The sequence below is a fragment of the Excalfactoria chinensis genome, unplaced genomic scaffold (genome assembly GCF_039878825.1).
Source record: "Excalfactoria chinensis isolate bCotChi1 unplaced genomic scaffold, bCotChi1.hap2 Scaffold_349, whole genome shotgun sequence".
Classification (NCBI taxonomy): domain Eukaryota; kingdom Metazoa; phylum Chordata; class Aves; order Galliformes; family Phasianidae; genus Excalfactoria; species Excalfactoria chinensis.
In genome coordinates this window covers 1-22,348 of record NW_027315637.1, presented here as the reverse complement: position 1 = coordinate 22,348, position 22,348 = coordinate 1, and the positions used below count along the sequence as shown (strand labels likewise).

General features: G+C 53.2%; 2 protein-coding genes across 2 annotated transcripts in view; both read left to right on the top strand.

Moving 5' to 3' along the window:
• LOC140264934 (eukaryotic translation initiation factor 3 subunit C-like) overlaps nt 1–18,495 on the top strand; it is a 28,972-nt gene extending 10,477 nt beyond the window's left edge. Inside the window, 7 exon segments of the mRNA XM_072360840.1 lie at nt 5,667–5,781; nt 5,783–5,860; nt 10,160–10,285; nt 13,406–13,460; nt 14,219–14,310; nt 16,950–17,072; nt 18,361–18,495. Of these exon segments, the coding sequence (XP_072216941.1) occupies nt 5,667–5,781; nt 5,783–5,860; nt 10,160–10,285; nt 13,406–13,460; nt 14,219–14,310; nt 16,950–17,027 (544 nt within the window). The 3' untranslated portion in view covers nt 17,028–17,072; nt 18,361–18,495.
• On the top strand, nt 6,070–9,534 carry LOC140264933 (uncharacterized). The gene is given in 10 exon segments (XM_072360839.1): nt 6,070–6,300; nt 6,302–6,402; nt 7,346–7,479; nt 8,042–8,123; nt 8,295–8,580; nt 8,777–8,878; nt 8,880–8,931; nt 9,065–9,126; nt 9,303–9,337; nt 9,501–9,534. Coding segments are annotated over 10 exon segments (1,119 nt in total).
• Nucleotides 18,496–22,348: the final 3,853 nt, after the last annotated feature.

Sequence of the window (22,348 nt, the reverse complement as noted above, 5' to 3'; positions counted from 1 at the left end):
GTTATGGGGGGATATGGGGTGGTTATGGGGGGATATGGGGTCATATGGGGGGATATGGGGAGGATATGGGGGCATAAGGGGGGATATGGGGTGGTTAGGGGGTCCTATGGGGGGATATGGGGTGGTTATGGGGGGATATGGGGTGGTTATGGGGGGATATGGGGGGATATGGGGTCATATGGGGGGATATGGGGAGGATATGGGGGCATAAGGGGGGATATGGGGTGGTTAGGGGGTCCTATGGGGGGATATGGGGTGGTTATGGGGGGATATGGGGTCATATGGGGGGATATGGGGTGGTTATGGGGTCCTGTGGGGGGATATGGGGTCCTATGGGGGGATATGGGGAGAGATGGGGGGATATGGGGAGATATAGGGGGATATGGGGAGAGATGGGGGGTTATGAAGGGTTATGGGGTGGTTATGGGATCATATGGGGGGGTATGGGGTCATATGGGGGGATATGGGGTGGTTATGGGGGGATATGGGGTCCTATGGGGGGATATGGGGTCATATGGGGGGATATGGGGGGTTATGGGGGGATATGGGGGGATATGGGGTGGTTATGGGGTCATATGGGGGCATATGGGGTGGATACGGAGGGTTATGGGGTGGATATGGGGGATTATGGGGTCATATGGGGTGGTTATGGGGTCATATGGAGTCCTATGGGGGGATATGGGGTGGTTATGGGGGATATGGGGTCATATGGGGGGATATGGGTTGGTTATGGGGTCATATGGGGTCCTATGGGGTCCTATGGGGGGATATGGGGTGGTTATGGGGGGATATGGGGTCATATGGGGTCCTATGGGGGGATATGGGGTCATATGGGGGGATATGGGGTCCTATGGGGGGATATGGGGTGCTTATGGGGTTATATGGGGGGATATGGGGTCCTATGGGGGGATATGGGGTGGTTATGGGGTCATATGGGGTCCTATGGGGGGATATGGGGTCCTATGGGGGGATATGGGGTGGTTATGGGGGGATATGAGGTTATATGGGGGATATGGGGTCATATGGGGTCCTATGGGGGCATATGGGGTGGTTATGGGGTCATATGGGGTGGTTATGGGGTCCTATGGGGGGATATGGGGTCCTACGGGGGATATGGGGTCCTATGGGGGGATATGGGGTCATATGGGGAGATATGGGGTCATAGGGGGGGATATGGTGTCCTATGGGGGGATATGGGGTGGTTATGGGGTCCTATGGGTGGATATGGGGTCCTATGGGGGGATATGGGGTGGTTATGGGGTCATATGGGGTCCTATGGGGGGTTATGGGGTGATTATGGGGTCATATGGGGGGATATGGGGACCTATGGGGGGATATGGGGTGGTTATGGGGGGATATGGGGTCCTATGGGGGGATATGGGGTTGTTATGGAGGGATATGGGGTCATATGGGGTCCTATGGGGGGATATGGGGTTGTTATGGAGGGATATGGGGTCATATGGGGTCCTATGGGGGGATATGGGGGGATATGGGGTCCTATGAGGGGATATGGGAGGTTATGGAATCCTATGGGGTCCTATGGGGGGATATGGGGTCCTATGGGGGGATATGGAATTCTATGGGGGGATATGGGGTCCTATGGGGGGATATGGAATCCTATGGGGGGATATGGAATCCTATGGGGGGTTATGGGGTCCTATGGGGGGATATTGGGGGTTATGAGGTGGTTATGGGATCATATGGGGGGATATGGGGTCCTATGGGGTGGTTATGGGGTCATATGGGGGATATGGGGTCCTATGGGGGGATATGGGGTGGTTATGGGGGGATATGGGGTCATATGGGGTGGATATGGGGTCATATGGGGGGATATGGGGTGGATATGGGGGGTTATGGGGTCATATGGGGGGATATGGGGTGGTTATGGGGTCATATGGGGGGATATGGGGTGGTTATGGGGTCATATGGGGTCCTATGGGGGGATATGGGGGGATATGGGGTCCTATGGGGGGGATATGGGGGGATATGGGAGGATATGGGGGGTTATGGGGTGGATATGGTGGCATATGGGGTGGTTATGAGGGGTTATGGGATCATATGGGGGGATATGGGGTCATATGGAAGGGATATGGGATGGTTATAGCGTCATATGGGGGGATATGGGGTGGTTATGGGGGGATATGGGGTAACATAGGGGATATGGGGCAGCTATGGGGCAGGGAGGGGGGATATGGGGTTATATGGGGGGATATGGGATGGATATGGGGTGGTTATGAGGCGCTATGGGGTTTTAAGAGCTCTCCAACCTGATCCTATTGCTCTTTCTATGGGGTTATGCTTCATTTCTATGGGGTTTCTCATCACTCTATGGGTCCCTATGGGTCTCTATGGGTCCCTATGGGTCTCTATGAGTTCCTATGGGTCTCTATGTGTTCCTATGGATCTCTATGGGTCTCTATGGGTCTCTATGGGTTTCTATGGGTCTCTATGGGTCTCTATGGGTCCCTATGGGTCTCTATGGGTTTCTATGGGTCTCTATGGGTCTCTATGGGTCCCTATGGGTCTCTATGGGTTTCTATGGCTCTGTATGGGTCCCTATGGGTCCCTATGGGTCTCTATGGGTGTCTATGGGTCCCTATGGCTCTCTATGGGTCTCTATGGGTCCCTATGGGTCTCTATGGGTCTCTATGGGTCCCTATGGGTCTCTATGGGTCCCTATGGGGTCTCTATGGGTCTCTATGGGGTCTCTATGGGTCTCTATGTCTCTCTATGGGTCCCTATGTTTCTCTATGTCTCCCTATGTGTCCCTATGTGTCCCTATGTGTCTCTATGGCTCTCTATGTGTCCCTATGTGTCCCTATGGGTCACCCCACACTTGTGGGTCCCTCAGGTTCGAGGAGCTGTCCAACCTGATCCCAGTCTCCTTCCTATGGGATTCTAGTTCACTTCTATTGGGTTTATGATCTCTTTATTGGGTCTCTATGGGTCTCTATGGGTCTCTGTGGGTCCCTATGAATCCCTATGGGTCTCTATGTGTCCCTATGGGTCTCTATGTGTTCCTATGAGTCCCTATGGGTCTGTATGGGTTTCTATGTGTCCCTATGGGTCCCTATGTGTCTCTATGGGTCTCTATGGGTTCCTATGGGTCTCTATGTGTCTCTATGGGTCCCTATGGTTCCCTATGTGTTCCTATGGCTCTCTATGGGTTTCTATGGGTCTGTATGGGTCTATGTGGGTCTCTATGTGTCTCTATGTGTCCCTATGTGTCTCTATGGCTCTCTATGTGTCCCTATGAGTCCCTATGGGTCTCTATGTCTCCCTATGTGTCCCTATGTGTCCCTATGTGTCCCTATGTGTCCCTATGTGTCCCTATGGGTCACCCCACACTTGTGGGTCCCTCAGGTTCGAGGAGCTGTCCAACCTGATCCCAGTCTCCTTTCTATGGGATTCTAGTTCACTTCTATTGGGTTTATGATCTCTTTATTGGGTCTCTATGGGTCCCTATGGGTCTCTATGGGTCTCAATGGCTCTCTATGGGTCTCTATGGGTCCCTATGTTTCTCTATGGGTCTCTATGGGTCTCTATTGGTCTCTATGGGTCTCTATGGTTCTCTATGGGTCTCTATGTGTTCCTATGTGTCTCTATGGGTCTGTATGTGTCCCCATGGGTCCCTATGTGTCCCTATGGGTCTCTATGTGTCTTTATGGGTCTCTATGGGTCTCAATGGCTCTCTATGGGTTCCTATGGGTCTCTATGTGTTCCTATGTGTTCCTATGGGTCTCTATGGGTCTCTATGGGTCTCTATGGCTTCGTATGGCTCTCTATGTGTTCCTATGGGTCTCTATGGGTCCCTATGGGTCTCTATGGGTCCCTATGGGTCTTAATTGGTCTCAATGGGTTTCTATTGGTTTCTATGGGTCTCTATGTGTCCCTATGGGGTCTCTATGTGTCTCTATGTGTTCCTATGGCTCTCTATGTGTTCCTATGGGTCTCAATGGCTCTCTATGGGTTCCTATGGGTCTCTATGTGTTCCTATGTCTCCCTATGGGTCTCTATGTGTTTCTATGGGTCTCTATATGTCCCAATGGGTCTCTATGTCTCTCTATGGGTCCCTATGTTTTTCTATGTTTCTCTATGTGTCCCTATGGGTCTCTGTGTGTCCCTATGTGTCTCTATGGGTCTCTATGGGTCCCTATGTTTCTCTATTTTTCTCTATGTGTCTCTATGTCTCCCTATGGGTCGCTATGTGTCCCTATGTGTCCCTATGTGTCCCTATGTGTCCCTATGGGTCAGCCCCACACTTCTGTGTCCATCAGGTTCGAGGAGCTGTCCAACCTGATCCTATTGCTCTTCATATGGGGTTATAGTTCATTTCTATGGGGTTTATGATCTCTTTATTGGGTCTCTATGGGTCTCTATGGGTCTCTATGGGTCTCTATGGGTCTCTATGGGTCTCTATGGGTCTCTATGGGTCTTTATGGGTCTCTATGGGTCCCTATGGGTCTCTATGGGTCTCTATGTGTCCCTATGGGTCTCTATGGGTCTCAATGGCTCTCTATGGGTTCCTATGGGTCTCTATGTGTTCCTATGTGTTCCTATGGGTCTCTATGGGTCTCTATGGGTCTCTATGGCTTCGTATGGCTCTCTATGTGTTCCTATGGGTCTCTATGGGTCCCTATGGGTCTCTATGGGTCCCTATGGGTCTTAATTGGTCTCAATGGGTTTCTATTGGTTTCTATGGGTCTCTCTGTGTCTCTATGGGGTCTCTATGGGTCTCTTTGTGTTCCTATGGCTCTCTATGTGTTCCTATGGGTCTCTATGGCTTCCTATGGGTCCCTATGGGTCTCTATGGGTCCTTATGGTTCTCTATGGGATCTCTGTGGGGTCCCTGTGTTTCTCTATGGGTCTGTATGGGTCTCTATGGGTCTCTATTGGTCTCTATGGGTCCCTATGGTTCTCTATGTGTGCCTATGTGTCCCTATGTGTCCCTATGGGTCTCTATGGGTGTCTATGGATATCTATGGGTCTCTATGGGTCTCTATTGGTCTCTATGTGTCTCTATGGGTTCCTATGGGTCTCTATGGGTTTCTATGGCTCTCTATGGGTCTCTATGTTTCTCTGTGTCTCCCTATGTGTCTCTATGTGTTCCTATGGGTCCCTATGTTTCCCTATGTGTTCCTATGGGTCTCTACGGGTCTCTATGGGTCTCTATGGCTTCCTATGGGTCTCTATGTGTTCCTATGGGTCTCTATGGGTGTCTATGGGTCTCTATTGGTCCCTATGTGTCTCTATGGGTCTCTATGGGTCTCTATGGGTCTCTATGGGTCTCTATGGGTCCCTATGGGTCTCTATGGGTCTCTATGGGTCTCTATGGGTTTCTATGGGTCTCTATGGGTTTCTATGGTTCTTTATGGCTCTCTATGAGTCCCTATGGGTCTGTATGGGTCCCTATGGGGTCACTATGTGTCCGTATTGGTCCTCTATGGGTCTCTATGTCTCCCTATGGGTCTCTATGTGTCCCTATGTGTCCCTATGGGTCCCTATTGGTCCCTATGTGTCCCTATTGGGTCCCCTATGTGTCCCTATGGGTTTCTATGGGTCACTATTGGTCCCTATGGGTCTCTATGTGTCCCTATGGTCCCTATGTGTCCCTATGTGTCCCTATGTGTCCCTATGGGTCAGCCCCACACTTGTGGGTCCCTCAGGTTCGAGGAGCTGTCCAACCTGATCCGGACCATCAGGAACGCGATGAAGATCCGGGACGTCACCAGGTGCCTGGAGGAGTTTGAGCTGCTGGGACGGGCCTACGCCAAAGCCCGGGGGGGTGTTGGACAAGGAGGGAGTGCCCAGGTTCTACATCAGGCTGCTGGCTGACCTGGAGGACTACCTGCAATGAGGTGTGGGGCAGCTATGGGGCGATATGGGCTGGGCTCTATGGGGTCCTCTATGGGGTCTCTATGTGTCCCTATGGGGCTCTATGGGTCTTGGCCTATGGGTCACTATGGGTCTCTATGGGTCTCTATGGTGTGTCTATGTCTCTCTATAGGGTCTCTATGGGTGTCCTTATGTGTCTCTATTGGTCTTATGGGTCTCTATATCTATGTCCTTATGGGTCTCTATGGGGTCTCTATGGGTCCTATGGGGTCCTATGGGTCTCTATGGGTCGCTATTGGTCGCTATGGTTGGTCTCTATGTGGTCTCTATGGGTTCTCTATGGGTCTCTATGGGTCTCTATGGGTCTCTATGGGTCTTTATGGGGTCTCTATGGGTCCTATGGGGTCTCTATGGGGTCTCTATGGGTCTCTATGGGTCTCTATGGGTCTCTATGGGGTCTCTATGGGGTCTCTATGGGGTCTCTACTGGGGTCTCTCTATGGGGTCTCTATGGGTCTCTATGGGTGGGTCTCTATGGGGTCTCTATGGGTCTCTATGGGGTCTCTATGGGGTCTCTATGGGTCCTCTATGGGTCTCTATGGGGGTCTGACTATGGGGTCCTACGCCAAAGCCCGGGGGGTGTTGGGACAAGGAGGGAGTGCCCAGGTTCTACATCAGGCTGCTGGCTGACCTGGAGGACCTCAATGGTGATGGGGTGCTGGGGTAGCTATGGGCTGATGGGGTGCTATGGTCTCTATGGGTCGCTATGGGTCTCTATTGGTCCCTATGGGGTCTCTATGGGTCTCTATGGGGTCCTCTATGGGTCGGTCTTGGGACTATGGGTCTCTATGGGTCTCTATGGGGTGATATGGGGTCTCTATGGGCTCTATGGGGCTCTATGGGTCTCTATGGGTCCTATGGGTCTCTATGGGGCTCTATGGGGCTCTTTGGGTTATGGGTCTCTATGGGTCTCTATGGGGTCGTATGGGTCTCTATGGGGTCCTATGGGTCTCTATGGGGCTCTATGGGGTCTCTATGGGTCTGGGGTCTATGGGTCTCTATGGGGTCTCTATGGGGTCTCTATGGGTCCCTTGGGTCTCTATGGGGTCCTATGGTTCCTATGGGGTCTCTATGGGGCTCTGTGGGTCTCTGTGGGTCACTGTGGGTCTCTATGGGTTCCTATGGGTTCCCTATGGGTCTCTATGGGTCTCTATGGGGTCTCTATGGGTCTTGGGGTCTATGGGGTCTATGGGTCTGTGGGTGCTATGGGGTCTCTATGGGTCTCTGATGGGTCTATGGGTCTTGGTCTCTGTGGGTCTCTATGGGTCCTGTGGTCCTATGGGTCACTATGGGTCTTGGGTCCTCTATGGGTCTCTATGGGTCACTATGGGGTCTCTGTGGGTCACTGTGGGTCTCTGGGTTTCCTATGGGGTCTTATGGGGTATTTATAGGGTCCTATGGTGTCTGTGTGGGTCGCTATGGGTCCCTATGGGTTGCTATGGGTCTCTTTGGGGTCTCTATGGGGTCACTATTGGGTCTCTATGGGTCTCTGTGGGTTGCTATGGGGTCTCTATGGGTCTCTATGGGTCTCTATGTGTCGCTGTGGGTCTCTATGGGGTCTCTCTGGGTCTCTATGGGTCTCTATGTGTCTCTATGGGCTGACCTGGAGGACTACCTGAATGAGGTGTGGGGCACATGGGGTGATATGGGGTCTCTATGGGGCTCTATGGGTCTCTATGGGGTGTCTATGTCTCTCTATAGGGTCTCTATGGGTCCTTATGTGTCTCTATTGGTCCTTATGGGTCTCTATCAGTCCTTATGGGTCGCTATGGGGCCTCTATGGGTCGCTATCGGTCTCTATTGGTCCCTATGGGGTCTCTATGGGTCCCTATGGGGTCCTATGGGTCTCTATGGGTCTCTATGGGTTTCTATGTGTCCCTATGGGTCTCTGTGGGTCACTATGGGGTCTCTATGTGTTCCTCTGGGTTCCCTATGACTCACTATGGGTCCCTATGGGTCCCTATGGGTCTCTATGGGGTCCTATGGGTCGCTATGGGGTCTCTATGGGTCCCTATGGGTCTCTATTGGGTTTCTATGGGGTCTCTATGGGTCCCTAAGGGTCGCTATGGGTCTCTATGGGTCGCTATTGTTTGCTATGGGGCCTCTATGGCTCTCTATGGGCTGACCTGGAGGATTACCTCAACAAGGTGTGGGGCAGCATGGGGTTTCTATGGGGCTCTATGGGGCGCTATGGGGCTCTATGGGGCTCTATGGGGTCTCTATGGGGCTCTATGGGGTCCTATGGGTCTCTATGGGTTGCTATTGGTCGCTATGGGGTCTCTATGGGTTGCTATGGGTCTCTATTGGTCCCTATGGGTCTCTATGGATCCTTATGGGTCGCTTTGGGTCTCTATGGGGTCCTATGAGTTGCTATGGGTCTCTATGGGTTGCTATGGGTCCCTACGGGGTCTCTATGGGTCACTATGGGGTCGCTTTGGGTCCCTATGGGTCCCTGTGGGTCGCTATGGGTCGCTATGGGGCCTCTATGGGTCTCTATGGGCTGACCTCGAGGATTACCTCAACGAGGTGTGGGGCTGGAGGGGGTTTCTATGGGGCTCTATGGGTCTCTATGGGTCTCTATGGGGTCTCTGTGGGTCTCTGTGGGACTCTATGGGTCTCTATGGGTCCCTATGGGGTCCCTATGGGTCTCTATGGGTCTCTATGGGGTCTCTATGGGGTCGCTATGGGGTCTCTATGGGTCACTATGGGGCCTCTATGGGTCTCTATGGGCTGACCTGGAGGATTACCTCAACGAGGTGTGGGGCAGCATGGGGCAATATGGGTCTCTATGGGTCTCTATGTGTCCCTATGGGTCTCTATGGGTCTCTATGGGTCTCTATGGGTCTCTATGGGTCTCTATGGGGTCTCTATGGGTCTCTATTGGTCCCTATGGGGTCTCTATGGGTCTCTGTGGATCTCTGTGGGTCGCAATGGGTCTCTATGGGGTCTCTGTGGGGTTCTATGGGGTCCTATGGGTCTCTATGTGTCTCTATGGGGCTCTATGGGGTCTCTATGGGTCCCTATGGGGTCTCTATGGGTCTCTATGGGTCTGTATGTCTCTCTATGGGGCTCTATGGGTCCCTATGTTTCTCTGTGGGGTCCTATGGGTCCCTAAGGGTCGCTATGGGGCCCCTATGGGGTCCCTATGGGTCTCTATGGGTCGTTATGAGGCCTCTATGGGGTCTCTATGGGTCTCTATGGGGTCTCTATGGGTCTCTATGGGGTCCCTATGGCTCCCTATGGGTTCCTTATGGGTTCCCTATTTGCAGCTATGGGAGGACAAGGAAGGCAAGAAGAAGATGAACAAGGGGGTCCTTATAGGGTCACTATAGGGTCATTATGGGGTCTCTATGGGGGTCTGTCCTTATAGGGTCTCTATGGGGTCTCTCTGGGGGTCTGTCCTTTTAGGGTCTCTATGGGCTCCCTATAGGCTCCCTTATGGGGTCCCAATGGGGTCTCTATGGATTTCTATGGGGTCCCTATAGACTCCTTATGGGGTCCCTATGGGTTCCTTATGGGGTCTCTATGGGTCTCTATGGGTCTCTATGGGTCTCTATGGGGTCCCTATGGCTCCCTATGGGTTCCTTATGGGGTCCCTATTTGCAGCTATGGGAGGACAAGGAAGGCAAGAAGAAGATGAACAAGAACAACACCAAGGGTCCTTATGGGATCCCTATGGGGTCCTTATGGGGTCCTTATGGGGTCCTTATGGGGTCCCTTTGGGGTCTCTATGGGTCTCAATGTGTTTCTATGGGGCCTCTTTGGATCTTAATGGGTCTCTATGGGGTCCCGATGGGCTCCTTATGGGGTCCCTATAGGCTCCCTATGGGGTCCCTATGGGTTCCCTATGGGGTCCCTATAGGCTCCCTATGGGTTCCCTATGGGGTCCCTATAGGCTCCCTATGGGGTCCTTATGGGGTCCTTATGGGGTCCCTTTGGGGTCTCTATGTATCTCAATGTGTTTCCATGGGGTCTCTATGGGAATTAATGGGTCTCTATGGGGTCCCTATGGGCTCCTTATGGGGTCCCTATAGGCTCCCTATGGGTTCCCTATGGGTTCCCTATGGGGTCCCTATAGGCTCCCTATGGGTTCCCTATGGGGTCCCTATAGGCTCCCTATGGGGTCCTTATGGGGTCCTTATGGGGTCCCTTTGGGGTCTCTATGTATCTCAATGTGTTTCCATGGGGTCTCTATGGGAATTAATGGGTCTCTATGGGGTCCCTATGTGTTCCCTATGGGTTCCTTATGGGGTCCCTATTTGCAGCTATGGGAGGACAAGGAAGGCAAGAAGAAGATGAACAAGAACAACGCCAAAGCGCTCAGCAGCCTCAGGCAGAAGCTCAGGAAGCACAACAGGGACTACCAGGGGCTGCTCAATGCATACAGACAGGTAATTAGCATAATTAATATGCTAATTAGATCATTAATATGGTAATTATACAGGTACATAATGGGGTTTGTTAGTTAATGGGTTCATATAGGAGGTATATGGGGCTATATGGGTGGTATAGGGGGCTATATGGGGGTTATGGGGTCTGCTTCATGGCTATATGCAGGCAATTAATATGCTAATGAGCTCATTAACATGCTAATTATGCAGGTAAGTAATGGGGTTTGATAGTTAATGGGTTAATAGGGAGGTATATGGGGCTATATGGGGGTATATGGGACTATATGGGGGGCATAGGGGCCTATATGGGGGTAAAGGGGGGCTGCTGCATGTCCATAGGCAGGTAATAGGGGTCATTAATATGCTAATGAGCTCATGAATATGCTAATTCAATAGGTAGGTAATGGGGTTTGATAGTTAATGGGTTAATAGGGAGGTATATAGGGGGGGTATAGGGGGCTCAGGAAGCACAACAGGGACTACCAGGGGCTGCTCAATGCATACAGACAGGTAATTAATATGCTAACGAGCTCATTAATATGCTAATTATACAGGTGAGTCATGGAGTTTGTTAGTTAATGGGTTCATATGGGGCTATATGGGGGGTATAGGGGGTGAATGGGGGTTAATGGGGGGCTGCTTCACAGCTATAGACAGGCAGTGTTGCTCATTAATATGCAAATGAGCTCATCAATATGCTAATTATGCAGGTAAGTAATAGGGTTTGATAGTTAATGGGTTCATATGGGAGGTATATAGGGCATAATGAAGGACTGCTTCATGCCTATAGACGGTAATGGAGCTCATCAATATGCTAATTGGCCCAATAGTATGCTAATGAGCTCATTAATATTAATAGTAATGCTAATTAAGCTGGTAAGTAATGGGGTTTGATCATTAATGGGTTAATCGGGAGGTATATGGGGCTATATGGGGGGTATATGGGGCTATATGGGGGGTATAGGGGGCTATATGACGGTAAAGGGGGGCTGCTGCATGTCCATAGGCAGGTAATACGGGTCATGAATATGCTAATGAGCTCATGAATATGCTAATTATACAGGTAAGTCATGGGGTTTGATAGGGAGGTATATGGGGGCATGGGGGTGAATGGGGGATAATGGGGGGCTGCTTCACTGCTATAGGCAGGCAATGGTGCTCATTAATATGCAAATGAGCTCATTAATATGCTAATTATATGGGTGAGTAATAGGGTTTGTTAGTTAATGGGTTCATATGGGAGGTATATGGGGGGTATAGGGGCCTATATGGCTATACAGGGACTACCAGGGGCTGCTCAACGCCTATAGGCAGGTAATTAATATGCTAATGAGCTCATCAATATGCTAATTATGCAGGTAAGTAATAGGGTTTGATAGTTAATGGGTTAATAGGGAGGTATATGGGGCTATATGGGGGGTATAGGGGCCTATATGGCTATACAGGGACTACCAGGGGCTGCTCAACGCCTATAGGCAGGTGATTAATATGCTAATGAGCTCATGAATATGCTAATTATGCAGGTAAGTCATGGGGTTTGTTAGTTAATGGGTTATTAGGGAGGTATATGGGGCTATATGGGGGGTATAGGGGACTATATGGGGGTAAAGGGGGGCTGCTGCATGTCTATAGGCAGGCAATGTCGCTCATTAATATGCTAATGAGCTCATGAATATGCTAATTATATGGGTGAGTAATGGGGTTTGTTAGTTAATGGGTTAATAGGGAGGTATATGGGGCTATATGGGGGGTATAGGGGCCTATATGGGGGTAAAGGGGGGCTGCTGCATGTCTATAGGCAGGCAATGTTGCTCATCAATATGCTAATGAGCTCATTAATATGCTAATTATGCAGGTAAGTCATGGGGTTTGTTAGTTAATGGGTTAATAGGGAGGTATATGGGGCTATATGGGGGGTATATGGGGCTATATGGGGGGTATAGGGGGGCTGCTGCATGTCTATAGGCAGGTAATAGGAGTCATTAGTATGCTAATGAGCTCATTAATATGCTAATTGTACAGGTAATGGGGTGAATGGGGGGTAAGCGAGGGCTGCTTCATGTCTATAGACAGGCAATTAGCATAATTGGTATGCTAATGAGCTCATGAATATGGTAATCGAACTGTAATCTATGGGGCAGCTATGGGTTATCTATGGGGCAGCTATGGCGTCCCTATGGGGCAGCTATGGAGTCTATGGGGCCTCTATGGGGTATCTATGGGCCATCTATGGGTTCTCTATGGGGCAGCTATGGGTCCCTATGGGTTATCTATGGGGCAGCTATGGGGTCTCTAAGGGGTCCCTATGGCTCTCAATGGGTCTATGGGGCAGCTATGGGGTCTCTATGGGGCAGCTATGGGGTCTCTATGGAGCAGCTATGGGGTATTATGCGGCAGCTATGGGATCTCTATGGGGCAGCTATGGGGTCTCTATGGGGCAGCTATGGGGTCTCTATGGAGCAGCTATGGGGTATTATGCGGCAGCTATGGGATCTCTATGGGGCAGCTATGGGGTCTCTATGGGGCAGCTATGGGTCCCTATGGGGCTTCTATGGGGCAGCTATGGGGTCTCTGTGGGGTCTCTAAGGGGTCCCTATGGCTCTCAGTGGGTCTCAATGGAACTCAATGGCTCCCTATGGGGTCTCTATGGGGCAGCTATGGGGCACAAATGGGTTATCTATGGGGCAGCTATGGGGTCTCTATGGGGTCCCTATGGCTCTCAATGGGTCCCTATGGGGCAGCTATGGGGTCTCAATGGGGCAGCTATTGGGCAGCTATGGGTTATCTATGGGGCAGCTATGTGTTATCTATAGGGCAGCTATGGGGCACAGTGGGACAGCTATGGGACAGCTATGGGGTCCCTATGGGGTCTCTATGGGGCAGCTATGGGTCTCAATGGAACTCAGTGGGTCCCTATGGGGTATCTATGGGGTATCTATGGGGCAGCTATGGGCTATCCATGGGTCAGCTATGGGGCACATATGGGTTATCTATGGGGCAGCTCTGGGGTGTCTGTGGGTTATCTATGTGCTATCTATGGGGCAGCTATGGGGTCTCTATGGGGCAACTCTGTGTTATCTATGGGGCAGCCCCATAGCGTGTCCGTTTTGTGCCCCACAGAACCCCGAGCAGTCGGCTGATGAGGATGAGGAGAAGAAGAGCCGCGACTCCGAGGGTGAGTGTGGGGCAGCCCCATAGACACTATGGGGTCCCTATGGGGTCCTTATGGGCTCCCTATGGGGTCCCTATGGGTTTCTATGGGTCCCTATGGGTCCCTATGGGTCTCTATGGGTCTCTATGGGTCCCTATGGGTCTCTATGGGTCACTATAGGTCCCTGATGTCTCCCTATGGCTCCCTATGCATCCCTATGGGTCTCTATGTGTCCCTATGGGTCGCTATGTTTCTCTATGGGTCCCTATGTCTCCCTATGGGTCTCTATGGGTCCCTATGGGTCTCTTTGTGTCTCTATAGGTCCCTATGGGGTCTCTGTGGGTCCTTATGGGTCCCTATGTCTCCCTATGGATCTCGATGGGTTTCTGTGGGTCCCTATGGGTCTCTATGTGTCCCTATGGGGTCCCTATGTGTCTCTATGGGTCCCTATGGGTATTTGTGGGTCCCTATGGGTCTCTATGGGTCCCTATGGGTCCCTATGTCTCCCTATGGGTCTCTATGGGTCTCTATGGGTCCCTATGGGTCTCTATGCATCCCTGTGGGTCTCTATGGGTCCATATGGGTCTCTATGGGGTCTCTATGGGTCCATATGGGTCTCTATGGGGTCTCTATGGGTCTCTGTGGGTCTCTATGGGTCCCTGTTGGTCCCTATGGGTCTCTATGGGTTCCTATTGGTCTCTATGGGTTGCTATGTGTCCCTATGTGTCCCTATGTGTCTCTATGGCTCTCAATGTGTCCCTATGGGTCTCACTGTGTTTCAGGCTCGTCCAGCTCTGGGGATGAGGATGACGATGGTCTGAGCGCGGCTGCCTTCCTCAAGAAGAAGGATGGGGGCAGGGCCAAGAGATCCGAGGTGGGGGGGGCACTTATGGGGCAGGGAGGGGGGGGGGCACTTGGGGGGCAGGGGGGCACTTATGGGGCTGGGGGCACTTATGGGGCACTTATGGGGCTGGGGGCTATTGGGGGGCACTTATGGGGCGGGGGGGGGGGGCACTTGGAGGGCAGAGAGCACTTATGGGGCTGGGGGCACTTATGGGGCAGGGAGGGGAGGTGGGGCTCTTATGGGGCTGGGGGCACTTATGGGGCACTTATGGGGCTGGGGGCACTTATGGGGCAGGGATGGGGGGGGACTCTTATGGGGCAGAGGGCAGGGTGGAGCTCTTATGGGGCTGGGGGCACTTATGGGGCAGGGGGGGGGGGCACTTGGGGGGCAGGGGGCACTTGGGGGGCACTTATGGGGCTGGGGGCACTTATGGGGCTGGGGGCACTTGGGGGGTAGAGAGCACTTATGGGGCAGGGGGGCACTTATGGGGCAGGGAGGGGGGGGCACTTATGGGGCTGGAGGCACTTATGGGGCTGGGGGCACTTATGGGGCAGGGGGCACTTATGGGGCACTTGTGGGGCTGGGGGCTATTGGGGGGCACTTATGGGGCAGGGAGGGGGGGTGGGGCTCTTATGGGGCTGGGGGCACTTATGGGGCGGGGAGGGGGGGGCACTTGGGGGGCAGGGGGCACTTATGGGGCACTTATGGGGATGGGGGGCACTTATGGGGGGAGTGGGGCTCTTATGGGGCAGGGGGGCACTTATGGGGCACTTATGGGGATGGGGGCACTTATGGGGGGAGTGGGGCTCTTATGGGGCAGGGGGCACTTATGGGGCACTTATGGGGCAGGGGGCACTTATGGGGGGAGTGGGGCTCTTATGGGGCAGGGGGCACTTATGGGGCACTTATGGGGCTGGAGGCACTTATGGGGCTGGGGGCACTTATGGGGCTCTTATGGGGCTGGGGGCACTTGGGGGGTAGAGATCACTTATGGGGCAGGGGGCACTCATGGGGCAGTTATGGGGCAGGGGGCTATTGGGGGGCAATTATGGGGCTGGGGTCACTTATGGGGCAGGGTGGGGGGGCACTTGGAGGGCAGAGAGCACTTATGGGGCTGGGGGCACTTGTGGGGCACTTATGGGGCTGAGGGTACTTATGGGGCAGGTGGCACTTGGGGGGCACTTATGGGGCTGGTGGCACTTGGGGGGTAGAGATCACTTATGGGGCAGGGGGCACTTATGGGGCTGGGGGCACTTATGGAGCAGGGGGCACTTATGGAGCAGGGAGGGGGGGGCACTTGGGGGGCAGAGAGGGGGGTGGGGCTCTTATGGGGCAGGGGCACTTGTGGGGCAGGGGGTGGGGGGGGCACTTATGGGGCTTGGGGCTCACTTATGGGGCTGGGGGCTATTGGGGGGCACTTATGGGGCAGGGGACACTTATGGGGCACTTATGGGGTGGGGGTGTGGCTCTATGGGTCCCTATGGGGTCTCTATGGGTCTCTGTGGGTCTCTATGGGTCTCTATGTGTCTCTATGTGTCCCTATGGGTCTCTATGTGTCTCTATGGGTCTCTATAGGTTTCTATAGGGTCTCTATGGGGTCTCTATGGGTCTCTATGTGTCTCTATGGGTCTCTATGGGGTCTTTATGGGGTCTCTATGGGTTTCTATGGGTCTGTATGAGTTCAGTGGGTCTGTGTGGGTCTCTATGGGGTCTCTATGGGTCTCTATGGGTCTCTATGGGTCTCTATGGGTCTCTATGTGTCTCTATGGGTCTCTATGGGGTCTTTATGGGGTCTCTATGGGTTTCTATGGGTCTCTATGAGTTCAGTGGGTCTGTGTGGGTCTCTATGGGGTCTCTATGGGGTCCCTATGGGTCTCTATGGGTTTCAATGGGATATCTATGTGTCCCTATGTGTCCCTATGTCCCTATGTGTCCCTATGTCCCTATGTCCCCCCTATGGTCCCTATGTGTCCCTATGTGTCTCTATGGGTCCCTATGGGTCTCTATGGGTCTCTATGTGTCTCTATGGGTCCCTATGGGTCTCTATGGGTCTCTATGGGTCTCTGTGGGTCTCTATGTGTCTCTATGGGTCTCTATGGGTCTCTATGGGTCTCTATGGGGCTCTATGGGTCTCTAAGAGGGTCTGTGGGGGTCTATGGGTCTCTATGCGTCTCTATAGGGTCAGTGGGTTTCTATGGGTCTCTATGGGGTCTCTATGTGTCTCTATGTGTCCCTATGTGTCCCTATATGTCCCTATATGTCCCTATGTGTCCCTATGTGTCCCTATGTGTCCCTATGTGTCCCTATGTGTCCCTATGGTCCCCTATATGTCCCTATGTCCCCCTATGTCCCCCTATATGTCCCTATGTCCCTATGTCTCCCTATGTCCCTATGTCCCTATATGTCCCTATATGTCCCTATGTCCCCCTATGTCCCCCTATGTCTCCCTATGGTCCCTATATGTCCGTATGTCCCCCTGTGTCCCCCTATATGTCCCTATATGTCCCTATGTCCCTATATGTCCCTATATGTCCCTATGTGTCCCTATGTCCCTATATGTCCCTATATGTCCCTATGTGTCCCTATGTCTCCCTATATGTCCCCCTATATGTCCCTATGTCCCCCTATGTGTCCCTATATGTCCCTATATGTCCCTGTGTCTCCCATAGGACTCAGAGGACTCGGACCCGTCAGACTCTGAGGAATGGGGCAGTTCTGGGTCGGGGACGGACTCGGAGTCGGAATGAAGAGGAAGGAAAATACACCTCGTTGGCATCCAAGTTCCTCAAGAAGTCAGTGAAACCCATTGGGACACATAGAGACCCCATAGAGACCCCATAGGGACCCAATAGATACCCATAGCTGCCCCATAACCACCCCATATCCCCCATATCCCCCCATATAACCCCATATTCCCGCATAGGACCCCATAATCACCCCATATCCCCCTATATAACCCCATATCCGCCCCATATCTGCCCCATATCCCCCCATAGGACCACATATCCTCCCATATGACCCCATATCCCCCCATATAACCCCATATCCCCCCATAACCACCCCATATCACCCCATATCCCCCCTATATGACCCCATAACCACCCCATATCCCCCATATAACCTCATATCCCCCCATATCCCCCCATAACCTTCCCATATCCCCCCATATGGCCCCATATCCCCCCATAGGACCCCATATCCCCCCATATCCCCCCATATAACCCCATATCCCCCCCATATCCCCCCATGTCCCCCCAGACCCCCATATAGCCCCATATCCCCTCATATAGCCCCATATCCTTCCATATAGCCCCATATCCCCTCATATAGCCCCATATCCCCCCATATCCCCCCATAACCCCCCCATATCCCCCCATAGGACCCCATAACCACCCCATATAACCCCATATCCCCCCATATCCCCCCATATGACCCCATATCCCCCCATAGGACCCCATAACAACCCCATATGACCCCATATCCCCCCTATATGACCCCATAACCACCCCATATCCCCCATATAACCCCATATCCCCCATATCCCCCCATATCCCCCCATAACCCCCCCATATCCCCCCATAGGACCCCATAACCCCCCATATAACCCTATATCCCCCCTATATCCCCCCTATATCCCCCCATATGACCCCATAACCCCTCCATATCCCCCCATATCCCCCATATCCCCCCATATCCCCCCCATATCCCCCCATATAACCCCATATCCCCCCATAGGACCCCATATCCCCCCATATAACCCCGCATGACCCCATATCCCCCATATCCCCCCATATCCCCCCATATCCCCCCATAACCACCCCATATCCCCCCATAGCTTCCCCATATCCCTTCATATCCCCCCATATCCCCCCATATAACCCCATATAACCCCATATCCGCCCCATATCCCCCCATATAACCCCATATAACCCCATATAACCCCATATAACCCCATATCCCCCCATAGGACCCCCATATCCCCCCATAGGACCCCATAGGACCCCATAACCCCCCCATATCCCCCCATATCCCCCCATAGGACCCCATATAACCCCATATAAGCCCATATCTGCCCCACAGGGAGGAGGAGAAGCGCGGCGGCGAACGGCGTCGGGAGGAGAGGAGGAAGAAACCGCACAGGAGGAGCCAGAGGATGGAGGAGGAGGAGGAGGAGGAAGGAGAGTGGGAGAGGGTGCGGGGGGGGGGCACCCATCATCAAGGTATGGGGCCTATAGGGGGGGTATGGGGGGATAGGGGGGGGCTATAGGGGGGGGGTATGGGGCTATAGGGTGTATAAGGGGGGATATGGGGTCATATGGGGGGGATATGGGGTTATATGGGGTGGTTATGGGGGGATATGGGGCAGATATGGGGCGGATATGGGGTTATATAGGGGGATATGGGGAGATATGGGGTCATATGGGGTATATGGGGTGGATATGGGGGGATATGGGTGGATATGGGGGGATATGGGGTTATATGGGGTCATATGGGAGGATATGGGGTGGTTATGGGGTTATATGGGGGATATGGGGCAATATGGGTAGATATGGGAAGGTTATGGGGGATATGGGGTCATATGGGGGGATATGGGGTTATATGGGGGGATATGGGGGCGTTATGGGGGGATATGGGGGGATATAGGGTTATATGGGGGGTTATGGGGGAATATGGGGGTGTTATGGGGTCATATGGGGGGATATGGGGTGGTTATGGGGGGGGATATGGGGTCTTATGGGGGGATATGAGCGGGTTATGGGGGGGATATGTGGCAGATATGGGGCGGATATGGGGTTATATAGGGGGATATGGGGTCATATGGGGGGGGATATGGGGGGGCTATGGGGTTTTTATGGGGGGATATGGGGTCGTATGGGGGAATATGGGGTGGTTATGGGGGGATATAGGGGGGTTATGGGGTGTATATGGGGGGATATGGGGTCATATGCGGCTGGAGGAGGAGGAGGAGGAAGGAGAGTGGGAGAGGGTGCGGGGGGGGGCACCCATCATCAAGGTAAGGGGCCTATAGGGGGGGGTATGGGGGGATATGGGGGGATATGGGGGATATGGGGAGGTTATGGGGGGGGTATGGGGTCATATGGGGGGGATATGGGGGGATATGGAGGGATATGGGGTGGTTATGGGGTCATATAGGGGGGGGATGGGGGGGATATGGGGTGGTTATGGGGGCATATAGGGGGGGATAGGGGGGGATATGGGGTGGTTATGGGGTCATATAGGGGGGGATAGGGGGGATATGGGGTGGTTATGGGGGGTTATGGGGGGATATGGGGTCATATGAGGGATATGGGGGGATATGGGGTGGTTATGGGGTCATATGGGGTGGTTATGGGGGTATATGGGGGCATATGGGGGTGGTTATGGGGTCATATGAGGGATATGAGGGGATATGGGGTGGTTGTGGGGGGTTATGGGGGGGATATGGGGTCATATGGAGGGGTTATGGGGTCATATGGGGGGATATGGGGGGGATATGGTGGGTTATGGGGGGATATGGGGTTATATGGGGGGTTTATGGGGGATTATGGGGGGATATGGGGTGGTTATGGGGTGGAGGAGGAGGAAGGAGAGTGGGAGAGGGTGCGGGGGGGCGGGCACCCATCATCAAGGTATGGGGGCTATAGGGGGGGGTATATGTTCATATAGGGGGATATGGGGTTATATGGGGGGGATATGGGGTGTATATGGGGGCATATGGGGTGGTTATGGGGTCCTATGGGGGGATATGGAGTGGTTATTGGGGGATATAAGGTGGTTATGGGGGAATAAGGGGGGGATATGGGGTGATATGGGGGGGTTATGGGGTCATATGGGGGGATATGGGGTGGTTATGGGGGGATATGGGGTCCTATGGGGGATATAGGAAGATATGGGGGGATATGGGGTGGAGGAGGAGGAAGGAGAGTGGGTGAGGGTGCGGGGGGGGGCACCCATCATCAAGGTAAGGGGATATGGGGGGATATGGGGTCATATAGGGGGATATGGGGTGGTTATGGGGGGGATATGGGGTCATATGGGGGGATATGGGGTGGTTAGTGGGGGGGATATGCGGTTGTTATGGGGGGATATGGGGTGGTTATGGGGTCATATGGGGGGATAAGGTGTGGGTATGGGGGGATATGGGGTTATATGGGGGGATATGGGGTGGTTATGGGGTCATATGGGGTCATATGGGGGGATATGGGGTCATATGGGGGGATATGGGGTGGTTATGGGGGATATGGGGGGTTATGGGGTCATATGGGGGGATATGGGGTCATATGGGGGGATATGGGGTGTCTATGGGATGGTTCTAAGGGGTTATGGGGGGATATGGGGTGGTTATGGGGTCATATGGGGGGATATGGGGTTATATGGGGAGATATGGGGGGCTTATAGGGGGTTATGGGGTGGTTATGGGGGAATATGGGGTGGTTATGGGGGGATATAGGGAGGTTATGGGGGTGTATATGGGGGGATATGGGGCCATATGGGGAGATATGGGGTGGTTATGGGGTCATATGGGGGGGTTATGGGGTCATATGGGGGGACATGGGGGGTTATGGGGGGATATAGGGCCATATGGGGTCATATGGGGGAGATATAGGGGGATTATGGGGTCATATGGGGGGGTTATGGGGTCAAATGGGGGGATATGGGGTGGTTATGGGGGGATATGGGGCAGATATGGGGCGGATATGGGGTTATATGGGGGGATATGGGGTCCTATGGGGGGATATGGGATCCTATGGGGGGATATGGGGCAGATATGGGGTTATATGGGGGGATATGGGGTGGTTATGGGGGGATATGAGGTTATATGGGGTCATATGGGGGATATGGGGTGGTTATGGGGGTATATGGGGGGGGTTATGGGGTTATATGGGGTGGTTATGGGGGGATATGGGGTCATATGGAGGGGTTATGGGGGGGATATGGGGTCATATGGGGTGGTTATATGGGGGAATGGGGATATGGGGGTATATGGGGGGATATGGGGTCATGTGGGGGGATATGGGGTGGCTATGGGTGGCATATGGGGGACATATGGGGTTGGGGTGGTTATGGGGTAATATGGGGGACTTATGGGGTGGTTATGGGGTCATATGGGGGGATATGGGATCATATGGGGGGATATGGGGTGATTAGGAGGTGGCTGTGGGGGGATATGGAGGGATATGGGGTGGTTATGGGGCGATATGGGGTGGTTATGGGGTCAAATGGGGTGGTTATTGGGTCATATGGGGGATATGGGGTGGTTATGGGGGGATATGGGGTGGTTATGGGGGGATATGGGGTCATATGGGGGATATGGGGGTTATGGGGTGATATGGGGGGATATGGGGTGGTTATGGGGGGATATGGGGTTATATAGGGTCATATGGGGGGCATATGGGGAGATATGGGGTGGTTATGGGGGGATATGGGGTGGTTATGGGGTCATATGGCGGAATATGGGGTGGTTATGGGGTCATATGGGGGGATATGGGGTTATATGGGGTGATATGGGGTCATATGGGGTGGAGGAGGAGGAAGGAGAGTGGGAGAGGGTGCGGGGGGGGGGCACCCATCATCAAGGTATGGGGCCTATAGGGGGGGGTATGGGGGATATGGGGTGCTTATAGGGGGATATGGGGGGGATATGGGGGGACATGGGGTTATATGGGGTCATATGGGGGGATATGGGGGGGATATGGGGTCATATGGGGGGGATATGGGGTCATATGGGGGGATATGGGGTGGTTATTGGGGGATATGGGGTCATATGGGGGGATATGGGGTGGTTATTGGGGGATATGGGGGGATATGGGGTTATATAGGGTCATATGGGGGGCATATGGGGAGATATGGGGTGGTTATGGGGGGATATGGGGTGGTTATTGGGGGATATGGGGTCATATGGGGGGATATGGGGTGGTTATTGGGGGATATGGGGGTATATGGAGTTATATGGGGGGATATGGGGTTATATAGGGTCATATGGGGGGCATATGGGGAGATATGGGGTGGTTATGGGGGGATATGGGGTGGTTATGGGGTCATATGGCGGAATATGGGGTGGTTATGA